At 32.7% G+C, this 13,038-nt stretch overlaps 1 protein-coding gene across 2 annotated transcripts; it reads left to right on the top strand.

Moving 5' to 3' along the window:
* The first annotated feature begins 953 nt into the window (after window positions 1-953).
* LOC137819176 (disease resistance protein RPV1) lies at window positions 954-5,253 on the top strand. Of its 2 annotated transcripts, none has more exons than XM_068622948.2 (5): window positions 954-1,502; window positions 1,829-2,930; window positions 3,155-3,430; window positions 3,683-4,456; window positions 4,613-5,253. In XM_068622948.2, the coding sequence occupies exons 1-5, from the start codon at window positions 1,024-1,026 to the stop codon at window positions 5,183-5,185; spliced, it is 3,204 nt and encodes a 1,067-aa protein (XP_068479049.1). In that variant the 5' UTR covers window positions 954-1,023; the 3' UTR covers window positions 5,186-5,253. The 2 variants fall into 2 exon arrangements, with proteins under 2 accessions (XP_068479049.1, XP_090152672.1); XM_090296546.1 differs by having other exon boundaries at window positions 4,595-5,253.
* Window positions 5,254-13,038: the final 7,785 nt, after the last annotated feature.

The raw sequence follows: 13,038 nt of genomic DNA, 5'->3' as shown, positions 1-13,038 counted from the left end.
TAATCCATGTGGTACTCACCTCTCAACACTAAACTCTTAAAAGATACATCATTTGCTATTAATAAAAAGTGAGATGCAGTTAACTTAAATTTAGAAAGCATAGCATTGTACCCTAACTTTATGCAAAACATACCAAATTTCAATATCTAATTTGTTGTTTGAAAATAATAATTAGTTGCTAATAAAGAAATTTTTATTATAATTTTTTAATTTATATTTAAAACTATTTTTAAAATCGGTATCAAAATAATTTAGAAATATTCAAACTACTTTTTTTGGAAATATGAATTTAAATTTAAAATATCTAATTATCTAGATATGAATTTATAAAAATTTAAATTAGTTTTATTAAATAGTATGCATTTAGATTTTTAATTTCTACATAATGTAGATCAATATTGGATTTATATTAGAGATAGGAAGGAAAGGAAATCAATATATGTATGTACCACTGTTACATATTTAATAAACTTACACTTTTAAAATACAAAGTGATCATGCCTAACTTTTCATATCTGCTATGATATGATAATCAATATCCACCACTTCTAGTAGCTAAAGTTATGAAAGATAAAAATATTATAGTAAGAATTTATTTTACCTCATTTGTCACAAAAATAAGAATCCATTGCAAAATTGCACACATAAAACTCAGCCATGCAGTTTCGGAGATGAAAGTCCATTGCCTTATGTAGTTGTAAAAGGAAAAGCTCACAATTCGTTGATGTTTAAAAGAGAGCACAAATTTATCTTTTGCAAAGCTTAAGTGCAAATTCTTTTATAGTTATAATAGTTACTATTTCCACTTACTGCTGTGATTGTTGTTTTACTTCCTCGTAGAGAACGAAAGGAAGAAAAACACATCGAACTTGTCGTTGTGTGCTTCGATAATGTCGTTGAAGTTTCGTTATTAACCATAGTTACGATGCATTCACTTACTCCCACAAGCCGTATGGACACCAAATTGAATCAACTTGCTTTCTTGCTTTTACTGACTCGGTCGTGTTTCATAGAATTGAACCAATGCCTTACGCTTCATCATCCTCAAAATCTAAACCCCGATGGATATACGATGTGTTCATCAGTTTCCGGGGCGAAGACACTCGTAAGAACTTCGTTTCTCATCTCTATTCTGCTCTTGCAAATGCCGGTGTCAACACTTTTCTGGACGACGAGAAGCTTGCCAAGGGACAACAGCTGAAAACAGAACTGTGGCATGCAATAGAAGGGTCTCAAATTTCCGTTGTTGTTTTCTCCAAAAACTACATTTACTCTACATGGTGTCTCGACGAACTCGTCAAAATCATGGAATGCCATTCTTCTAGAGGTCAAGTAGTTTTGCCCGTATTTTACGACGTTTTCCCTTGGTTTCTACGTAGACTGCAGGATGTTTCTTTCGAAGTCATTTTTGAAAAAGATAGTGACCTCCACCTCGTGAAACAATGGAAGAATGCACTGAGTGAAGCAGCAAGTTTTGCAGGTTGGGATGTTTCACGTTATAGGTATATGCTTATGCTTTTTGGTTCCCTTTTATTTATCAGATTTCTTTTTGTCTATCCATCTATTATTCTTTCTTGTAAAGGAATCTAACTCACTTCCTTGAGTAGGGTGCGTGAGTTATGAACTTCCTTATCATTTTCTTCTAATACTTAAATTAAATAGTATCTTTATGGCTTCTCTGATATACTTGTAAAAGGTTTAGTAAAAGTTTCTGCTAAGAACACTACGGCAGAAAGACAGGAGATCAACAGTGCAAAGGCTTTTTTTAGAATCTCCTATAATTTGTACCTATTAACATTTCGGGTTATGTTTTCTTTTTTGTTTGCAGAAATGAAAACTTGGTTGTGAAGGAAATTGTTAGTGAAGTTTTGGAAAAATTAGATAGAACATACATGTCTATTACAGAGTTTCCAGTTGGATTGGAACTTCGTGTGGAACACTGTATTGGCTTTCTTAGAAAGCAAACAAGAGGAGCTTATATATTAGGGATTTGGGGAATGGGAGGGATTGGTAAAACAACCATAGCCAAAGCCATCTACAATGAAATTCGATATGAATTTAAACATAGAAGTTTCCTAGCAAATATTAGAGAAGTTTGGCAAAGAGATCAAGGGAAGATTGATTTACAAGAACGACTTCTTTCAGATATCCTTAAAACAGAAAAGATCAAGGTTTATAGCATTGATTGGGGAAAAGCTATGATAAGGGAAACGCTTGCCACAAAAAGAGTACTAGTTGTGCTCGATGATGTGAACACATTTGGACAATTAGATGAACTATGTGGAAATGGTAATGGGATTGTTGAAGGAAGCGTAATAATCATTACAACAAGAGATGTACGTCTACTCAATGTGCTTGATGTTGACCATGTATATGAAGTGGAGGAAATGAATGAGATTGAGTCCCTTGAGCTTTTCAGTTGGCATGCTTTTAAGGAAGCAAATCCACCAGAAGATTTCCTTGAACACTCAAAGCAAGTAGTCACTTACTGTGGATCACTACCTCTAGCTCTTGAAGTTCTTGGATCTTATCTATACAAGAGAAGAAGAAAAGAGTGGGAAAGTGTATTATCAAAACTTAAAGAAATACCAAATGATAAGATACAAGAGAAATTGAAAATAAGCTATGATGGTTTAACCGATGATATGGAGAAGGACATATTCCTTGACATATGCTGCTTCTTTATCGGTAAGGACAGAGCCTATGTCACAGAGATACTCAATGGTTGTGGACTTCATGCTGAAATTGGAATAACAGTCCTGGTAGAAAGGAGCCTCATAAAAGTTGAAAAGAATAACAAACTTGGAATTCATGATTTGCTACGAGACATGGGAAGAGAAATTGTTCGTCAAAGTTCACCACTAGAACCACAGAAGCGCAGTCGATTGTGGGTTCATGATGATGTACTTGGTATATTGACAGAAAATACTGTAAGAACCTTCTCTTACTATTTTTTGAACTATCAATCATCCTCAATATACCATGAGCACCATAAGAAAAGTTTATATTTTTGTTTTCTGAATCATAACTTTCAAGTTTCGGTTTAAAACCATTTACCTTTTCAAAGTATTTAGCTTCTAGATGTGTATTACTTATCAACTTTCTCATGTGAAAACAGCCAATATTTAATTTCTTTTTCATTTGTTTTTCATAGGGAACAGGAGTGATTGAGGGATTGGCTTTGAAGATGCAAAGAACCAGCGGAGTTTGTTTCAGTACTGAAACATTTGAGAAAATGAAGAGACTGAGACTTTTGCAACTTGATCATGTACAATTAGCGGGAGATTATGGGCATCTTCCCAAACAACTGAGATGGCTTCATTGGAAAGCATTTTCATTAACACACATTCCTGAAAACTTTTATCAGGAAAACATAGTTGCTATTGACTTAAAATACAGTTATCTTAAACTAGTATGGAAGGTGCCCCAGGTATACATATTACCTGATATTTTCTATGATGACAATATTAATTTGGACAAAAACTCACATACTCTATAACAATCGGTGTTGTTCTCCAATTAAATTTGAAGTTTTACTTTGGTAATTTGCTTTTTACTAAATAAATTACATGCAAATTTGATTGAAGAACAACACCAAATGTATCTATAATACAGTAAGTTGTCTTATTAATTTTTTCTGCCATATACTTTGCTAATCTTTCAGTTTTAAATTTTCTTGCAGTTTCTGGAGAGGCTAAAATTTCTCAATCTTAGTCATTCCAAGTACTTATCAAAGACCCCAGATTTTTCAAAACTACCAAATCTTGAGAAGCTCATTCTCAAAGATTGTCCAAGCTTGTATGAAGTACACCATTCAATTGGAGATCTAAATAACCTCCTTCTATTAAACTTGAAGGATTGTACATGCCTTGGCAATCTTCCGATGGTTATCTATAAGTTAACGTCATTACAAACACTCATCCTTTCTGGTTGTTCAAATATTGACAAGTTAGAAGAAGCCATAGGGCAGATGGAATCCTTAACAACTCTAATTGCAGACAATACTAGTCTAAAACAAGTACCTTTTTCCATAGTAAGATCCGAAAAGATTGGATATATATCCCTTTGTGGATATGAAGGATTGGCACGAAATGTATTTCCTTATCTCATATGGTCTTGGATGTCACATACAGGAGGACTTTCAGCCTGTATTCAACCATTTGGGATCATGCCAACATCTATAGTCTCCATGGATATACAGGATACTAATTTGGTTAATCTATTATCGAAGCTGAGTGACCTTTCAAAACTTCGAAGTATTTCTGTACAATGCGACTCAGATTTTCAGATAACTCAAGAACTAAGAATAGTTCTGCATGAGTTATGCAATGTAAACCTTTCTGAATCTGAAAATGCATATCTATCACAAAATTCAGAAAATTCTATGGCATCGTTTTTGATTGGAATGGGAAGCTACCACCAAGTCTTCGATATGCTTAGCAATAGCATATTAAAGGTTCTTCTCTCTCTCTCTTTTTCTGTGTCTACCTTACATTACCTATTCACTTTACAGAGCATGAAATATTTTTTCCTGAAAAATATGTATTTGTTAACCGAGCATAACATGGGGTTTCATATTAAATAAATAACTAAGCTTTGCTGCATGATACAGGTATTGAGAACCAATAGTTCCACTGATTTTGTGCTTCCAGGGGACAATTATCCTTATTGGTTAGCCTATACAGGAGAAGGTTATTCAGTACCTTTTCAAGTTCCTGAAGATAGTGATTGTCGCATGAAGGGAATGTTGTTGTGTGTTGTTTATTCATCAACCCCTGAAAACATGGCAACTCAAAGTCTTACTAGTGTCTTCATCTTTAATTACACAAAGTGCACCATTCAGATATATAAGCAAGAAACAACAATGTTTTTTACTGATGAAGATTGGCAGGGTGTAATATCAAATCTAGGACCCGGAGACAACGTGGAGATTTTTGTAGGAGTTGGTCATGGAATCACTGCTAAGAAAACAGCTGTGTATCTGATATATGGTCACTCAATTACAATGAGAATGGAGTCACTTGGACTGAGTGCACAATCATTACATGAGCTGAGTGTGACTCTGTGGCCTGAATTAAGTGCACAACCATCCACTGGTGTGGAAATGGAGCCCTCAAAGAAGCCGAAGAAAAATATATTTGCAAAAATGACAAACAAAGTGAGAGTATGTGGATGTTTGAAGTAGATTAAGGGTTTTAGGGCTCCATTGTTATCAATTAGTAAATTCAGTTGTTTTCTGTACGTGCTATCGAAATAAAGGGAATATATATATATATATATATATATATATATATATATATATATATATTACAAGACAATCTATGATATTATACAACTGTTAAAATAAATTGGTTGACTACTATACCTTTTTTAAGGAATATAGCATGAAATGAGTAACAAATAAACCAACATAAACTAAATTACATATAAAAATGTCTTTATGAAAAATTACATTTTATTACCATTTTAATGGACTATTGTAAAAAAGTGAATCAAATTTTTTAAAATGGACAAAAGCATCGTAGATTTATCCAACATTATTAAAGTGTACTAGTATAGAAATAGTCTTTGATTACGATTAAAAATAATATTTAAAGACACTTTTATAACCGTCGTTGATGTAGATATCAGCAATAACTTTTAACGATGATTTTAATCGTTGTTAGAAAACAAAAATTAAAATACTAAGTTGAATGATAATATTTCTAATGACGATTTTAATCAAGAACCATCGTTAAAAGTCATTTGAAAGGATTTTAATGATGATTGTTATCAGAAATTGTTGTTAGAAATGACTTTTTTAGAATGGTTTTTCTCTATAACCATTTTCTTTTATGAATTTTTGAATACTGCTGTACATGTTTTCGTTTTGCATAATGTAATAAATTTCTGGACAAAATTATGCATTGCATCAAAATTCTAGCTACATATAATATCATAATTTAAATATAAAATACTTCATATAAATAAGTACATATAATATCATAATTTAACATAAGTAATTGTATATGAAAAAATTCAAAATAAAATAAAATTATAATGTCATTCTAATCATTCATCTATCATAAGGTGTTATACATGGTTACAAAATATTTTGACCATGTTGTCTTAACATACTCTAATACTTCCAATTCTAGCGGATGTGGGTCATTGAAAAACCGTGACATTTGAAATTTGTTTGAATTATTTCATATATAATAAACACCAAATTTTAATGTCTTTGTGTATTGATGTATTACCTGATCTCAGTCTATATATATTTCAGCTCGCACAATAGTTGACATTCACTGCATCATATAGTAACCACACTCATAATTTTTAGATTGCTTATTGCACTACACATCAAAATAAAGGTTATTAAATGAATCGATGACACACATTGAAGTGAGTGAACAAATATACTTTAAATACCTTAAGGTGCAACCAAGTAAGTTATTTTGAGTTTGCACTTCCCCTCCTACTCAACATGTTATATCTAGAATAAGCACTGAAAATAATAAGATTTCATGTTATAACACATAACATTATGTAATGTATAAGTAATAATACATGTTAAATGAAATTGTCTGCAAAACCATGCAGCGGTATAATCTTGAACATATATAATCAGTAGTTGCCAATGACGCCTACATAAAAATTTAGTTATTCGATCTTATTTCCATAATTTAGTATAACGTATTTAATGAATATGGACTTACTCATGGGTATACAAAACAATATAATTTTTTTTCCTCTATTCTTTAAGGCAATGGTGATGTATATTTGTGTTTATGACTTTTTGTTAGCCAGTGATTGAATGAGTTGAGGGTCTAAAAACTGATACGTATCTTGTTTCCCCTCATTGAAAATCCACAAATATATCTAAATTTCAATAAGTTATTATTAATATATTTAATAAATAGAGTATAAATCACTACTGCAAAAAAAAGGTGAAAAATGATACTTATTTTAGCATCAAAACAACGGCTCTCGGATCGCTGTGTTTTAGCAGGTAGTATATTCTCTTCAGACAAAGATGATGACTATTTGACTCTGTGTTAATGTCACACTAAAATGACGGTTATGACCATAACCACCGTTTTACACCTTTTCATAACTTGTATACAATACATGCATGAGTTATTAAATGAAGGTTCTGGTAAAAATCACTGTTTTATACCCTCCCCAACCTCAGCACAGACGATGCACTAAAATGGAGGTTATTACCATAATCGTCGTTTTATACCCTCTCGAGAGGTATAAAACGACGGTTTTGGTCATAACTGCTGTTTTTATGGGAATTTTTTTTTAGTTCATTTTGTTTAATGTTAATTCCCATCTAAATTGATTTGTTCAATTAAAATCCAGCCATTCAAATACATAAATTCAGAGAATCAAATTATATATATTGATAAAAATGTATTACAAACACTAATAACATATTCCTATTTATCTATCTTTCTAATTTCTACACTATTGATTAGTTATCCTAAAGTTATAGAAATTACGAAAATATGTGGTCCAAGCATGTCTCACTTATTCTATGGCAGCCAAAGGTAGTGGACTCTCTTCCATAAAGAACTACATTACAAAATAAGGTTCACTTTAACTAGTGTTAAGATACATATATGTTAAAGAATTATAAAGTATAATTTAAATATTATTACTTACTCCTAATCCCTTGTAATATCTGCTCTTACAATGGTAATCATCCATTGCACAATATAATAGCCACACTCGTATCCTCTCGGTTGTGTATTACACTATAATTCAATAAAAATTAAAAGTTACTATTGATAAACAATGAAAAGAGAAAGACAAAAATTACAAACCTTTAGTATCAACCATGTCATATTTTGATAATTTGAATTGGATCGACCTTTGAGGATGTTATATCCATGCCATGAACTGATTAATACAAAAAACTGTATTAGTAGATGTTTAAGTAACATACGCAATTAAGTTTATAGTGTAATTACACATCAATTATATGCTTTAGATGTGTGGATGACTTCTTGTGCAAGGAACAAAACCACACACCAGTTTTATCAACTATGGACAAGACAAGTAACTGTCAATGATCCCTATATCATCCATGAAAAGAGTTAGTAAGTATTTAAAACATGAAATAGTAATAATTAACGACTTATAATTGAACTTACTCATTAATATAAGGACAAAGTTAAATTTGTTTTCCCTCTTTTCCCAAAGTGTTAGTGATGTATGACTGAGTTTCATATTTCTTTGCTCCAATTGGATTAATATAATAGGGATCCAAGAATCCATAGACATCTTGATTCCCTTCATTGATAGAAACTTCAGAAAAATACCTACAAGTTATTAGTTAAAGCATAATCAATAATAATTTAACATAAAGTAAACTAAAACATAGGTAAAGATACTTACATTATAAAAAAATGAATTATATTTATATTAAGCTCCTGATCTCCAACTACAAATTCTAACAAATCTGACATGTATATGTACAGTGACATGTCAGTGTCTCTTTAAAAATATGTAAAAATGTATAAATTCATAAATTAGGGATTATTTTATGTTTATTGTATCAATTATTTTTCCACAAAGATATGAAATATATTCCATTTATGACCAACATAACTTCCTTCCAAAGCGGATTCAAAGTCATAATAAATGCAATTTAGACTTATAACAACCTTTGGAAGGAATCAACAACAGAACCAATGCACAGAGAATTAAACCAGCCTTCAATCAATGCTGTCAAAGGTGAAACAATCGGTTGTTTCGTAAAAACAATCGGTTATTTTTTCTGTCACAACATTTATAATGTTTCACACTTCAAGAAATAATGACAAGAAAGAAACAGAATAAGGATAATCTCATAAACTTTGCATAGATGAGAGTTTTCACATTAAAAGACATCAAATGGAGCCAAATATTAACTCAAGTGAAAAAGAAATACAAGTTTAAGAATTAAGAAGACATAAGCTCTTGGCCTTTTGACAATGTTCCACTCTTAAGGAGCGGTGATCCACCACTATTCATGGGATTCTATCATTATCAAATTAATTGCGTATAATTGCATATAATGGTGTATAATTTGACAAGAACAATATATCTAATAATTACTTCTCTAATCTTTGTAAGAACAATATGGAATCACTGTATTGACGGTATAAATAGGAATGTTGGCTTCTCATTTCATTAACTAGTTTGGGGTGTTTCTATATTAGTGCAAACACTTGTATTTTGTGTAGACAGTCAAGGCATTTCGATAGGGTCTAGGCGATTAGTTTGTTAATTTGTTCTGGAATTAGGTACTGGTTTTGGTTAGATGTAAGGTACTCAACTAATGTTTTTGGAATCATAATTTTGTAGGGAAAGAATTGAAATCTCTAAAATAATTCATATTTATTATTTTTGTTATTGAATATATATATATATATATATATATATATATATATATATATGTTCTTACAACAGGGACCGAGAACACTAGAATCAGGTTGACAAGATTAACTCTTATACAAATCTTCCAATCTTGGGCTAGACTCTCTCGGTTTCCTCTTGGGATGGATACTCTGGGCTTCTCCTCAAGGCAGATGCTCTCGGCTTCTCCTCACGTTGGCTGCTCTCGGCTTCTTCTCACGTTGGCTGCTCTCGGCTTCTTCTCACGTTGGCTGCTCTCGGCTTCTCCTTACGGCGGGTACTCTCGGCTTCTCCTTCACACAGATGGGGGGGGGGGGGGTGTACCTGCAAGTCGCTCCGATGCCAAAGTCAGAAATAGTTTAACGTTTTTCAGATAAAAACCACTCTTACCTTTTTCTTACGTTAACCTCCTATTTATAGGATATCTTTAATGGCCTTTCCACTTTACTTTTGGACTTTCTTTCCACACCATTTTATTATTTACGCACCCCCTAATGCAGGTTTCTATCTTATTTGGGCCTTATTATAATAATATTTATATTTTGTTTTATTCTTTTATTGTATAACCTCTCGGTTATGTGTAGTATCTAGCTTTCGGCTAAAGCCTATCAGCACAACACTTGTGTATAACCTCTCGGTTATGTTTAGTATTTAGCTTTCGGCTTAACCTCTCGGTTTTAGCCTACCAGTACACTGGCCCCTTAGGCATAAAGAATTTAATTTAAAGTTTTTAAGAAATAAAATAAAAAATTTTATGTCTAAAATTATGGTTTTGAGATATGATTTGATTTGAATTAAATGCCTCGTTTACTGTGTTTTGCTTTCTCAGACTGAATGATTTGACATTAAGACTCTTTGAACCCTTAGATGATTGATTTTTTGAACGGCTTTGAAGGGTTGTGACTTTTCAGTATCTAGGGTTTGTTTTGCTCATAAATAGGCAATGTATTCAAGCTGTTATCATTTTCTACGGTTTGTATTGTTTGCGGAGAGCTAGGACGTTTGAAGTCTTCTTCCTTCAAAGGTAACAATGTCTAATCCGAAATCTTCTTCTAGTTCAGATGATCTGAGTGATTTGTCAAGCACGGGTGGTGAATCCACCGGTCGAGAGGTACGAGGAGAACAAGATCTTGAATCGAAGTCTTCTTCTGCTACCCTTTCTTGTATGAAAGACTCAAATGATGCCGTTATCGCAACTGTTGCCGAAAGAGTTAGAATGATTTCTCCAAGGAAGACACTTCGTCCAGGTTACAACTGGGTTAATCCTAAGGTCCGAGACTTCTTCTCTCAGTATCGCTCTGCTAATGAGCTTCGTGATTTTGTTTCTAATTCTCAGATTTATTATTCTGATTTTGAGAATGATATAATTTCCTTTCGGTGTGTGGGTGATGTTGATAATGTCTATCATGGTCGAGAGGGCGATAGCAACGAATTTTTTTATTTTTATGCTTGCTTTTTTAGGGACCTCCATATTCGATTTCCCTTGAATGATTTTCAAATGGGCGTTCTTAACATTCTTAATATTGCTCCCACCCAGCTTCATCCTAATGGTTGGGCATCAATGCAAGCTTTTAGCATTTTGTGTAAATTGTAAGTCCTAGATCTTTTTTGTATTATTATAGCTCTCGGCCAGGTAAACGACCGAGTTGGTTGTCTTTGATTAGTAAGTCCTGTTAGAAAAGATGGCTTTAAACTAGAGGGGGGTGAATTGTTTAAAGAGGATTTTCGGAAACTTTTAAAACAAGAATAAATTTATCTCAGGAAACAATTGATTCAGAAATTTAGTTCGCCAAAACAACAAGCAAAAGTTGTAGTACCAGAAAAACAATCGGTTGTTTCGCAGAAACAATCGGTTGTTTATACCAGCAAACAACAAATAAACTGAATTTAAAGAGTTAGAGATAGAGAGATTGTACACAATTGTTTATACTGGTTCACTCCAAACCCAGAGCTACATCCAGTCTTCTCAGAAACCCCGAGGAAATCCACTAAGCAATCACCACTTGATCACTTACATAACAACCTAGAGAATGACCTTGAACACCTTAAGAAACACACTCTCCTTGGCCAACACTAAGATTGCTGATCTTGAACCCCTCAAGAACACACAGCCAATCTTAGCAAACACAAAAACGAAACTTGTTCAACAGAGTACAAGGATTACACTTGTTACAAAAGATACTCTGAAATCAATACAAGCAGAATCCTATTCCAACACTTTGATCAATCACAAACTCTTAGCAATCTCAGCTCTTTTAAAAAAAAAAAAAAACTCTTAGCAAAAAATTGTCAAAGATTCTTAATTGTTAAATCTGTTTTTCTGAATTTATTCAAAGATGTAGTTTGTTATCAAATCTTAACAAACTCTTAAAATGCATTTAAAGATTGGTCAAAACATTTAATGACTGGAGCGTAAGCAGTTAAAACATTTAAAGCTCAGTCAAAGCTAAAACAGTTTTTCTGTTATGGTCCCAAAACAAACAATCGGTTGTTTCCTCGAATCAATTGGTTGTTTTGGTACTTAATAGTTCAACCATTTTAAAAACAGTTTTCAATCTTTTTCTCAAAACACCTAAGTACAAACAATCGGTTGTTTCGAGAAAACAATCGGTTGTTTTAACTTAGTTTGAAAACATTTTACTTTCACAAAGATTGAGAATGCTAATGCTTTAGATTTAATCAAAGGGTGGATTACAACATATAAACTACCCCAGAACTAGACTAGCAGAGGCTTCAACATCCTTCAAAGGATTTGGATTCTTCAAAGCTTGAACACCACTTGGTTCAACAATCTCCCCCTATTTGATGAAGATAAATCCCTTATGCTTGTGTTGTACCTGATTAAATCTGAAGCAGTTCTTGCAATAGAACTTTGAACAAAACATAGAACTTCTGATATTTTGTTAGCGCACAGATAAACAGTAATAAACTTCAGAGCTAAATATCAGAAAAATATTACATATCCCAAACTGTTTTAACAAATAAAAACAGAAACTTAAACACAACATATATCTCCCCCTATTTGTCTTCACAAATAGACAAATATAAGAGATAAAACAAGATATTGTTTTGATTACATCAGAATTAAAGCAGCAACAACAGAAAGAAAGAAATTTTAAAAACCAGAAATAACAGCCAAAAACAATCGATTGTTTCGATAACCAATCGGTTGTTTTTCCTTCATTCTTCTTCATCAGCAAACTGAAGATCAAAGATTTGATTGGACAACTTCAATCTGTTCATCTAGAGTCATAAACCTTGTATCCATGTTGTCAAACCTGGTGTCAATCCTTTGGAAATTACTAACACAGAGATCATGGAGGCTCCTTTGATTTTCAGCAAAGCTACCAAGCCTATTCACCATGAGTCTTTCAAAAGGAAACATGGTTTGCATCCTTTCTCCTTGATTTCCAACACCAACACTTGGTCCAGCATCTTGATAATCTTCAGGTGGATCTTCATGTTGAACATCCATATCAGCAGGTTCATCTTGTTCAAGATTAGCAGCACCACTAGATGAGGCACCATGATCACCATCCTTGCTTATCCATTTTCCACCTACTTTTGTAAAACCCATTTTGCTGAGTGATCCATTGTTCAACTCTTAAGTTGACTTGACCAACTCAGATGTTTCATCTTCAAGGTTAACTT

This window comes from Phaseolus vulgaris, chromosome 10, assembly GCF_051622355.1.
Source record: "Phaseolus vulgaris cultivar YP4 chromosome 10, ASM5162235v1, whole genome shotgun sequence".
NCBI lineage: Eukaryota > Viridiplantae > Streptophyta > Magnoliopsida > Fabales > Fabaceae > Phaseolus > Phaseolus vulgaris.
Note: the sequence above shows the minus strand (reverse complement) of the source record. Positions and strands in the feature narration are given on the sequence as shown.

Coding starts and splice junctions, on each gene's coding strand:
- LOC137819176 (XM_090296546.1), top strand. CDS start 1,024: ATGCCTTACGCTTCATCATCCTCAAAATCTAAACCCCGATGGATATAC. Junction 1,503..1,828: donor TGGGATGTTTCACGTTATAG/GTATATGCTTAT, acceptor TTTTGTTTGCAG/AAATGAAAACTTGGTTGTGA. Junction 2,931..3,154: donor GTATATTGACAGAAAATACT/GTAAGAACCTTC, acceptor TGTTTTTCATAG/GGAACAGGAGTGATTGAGGG.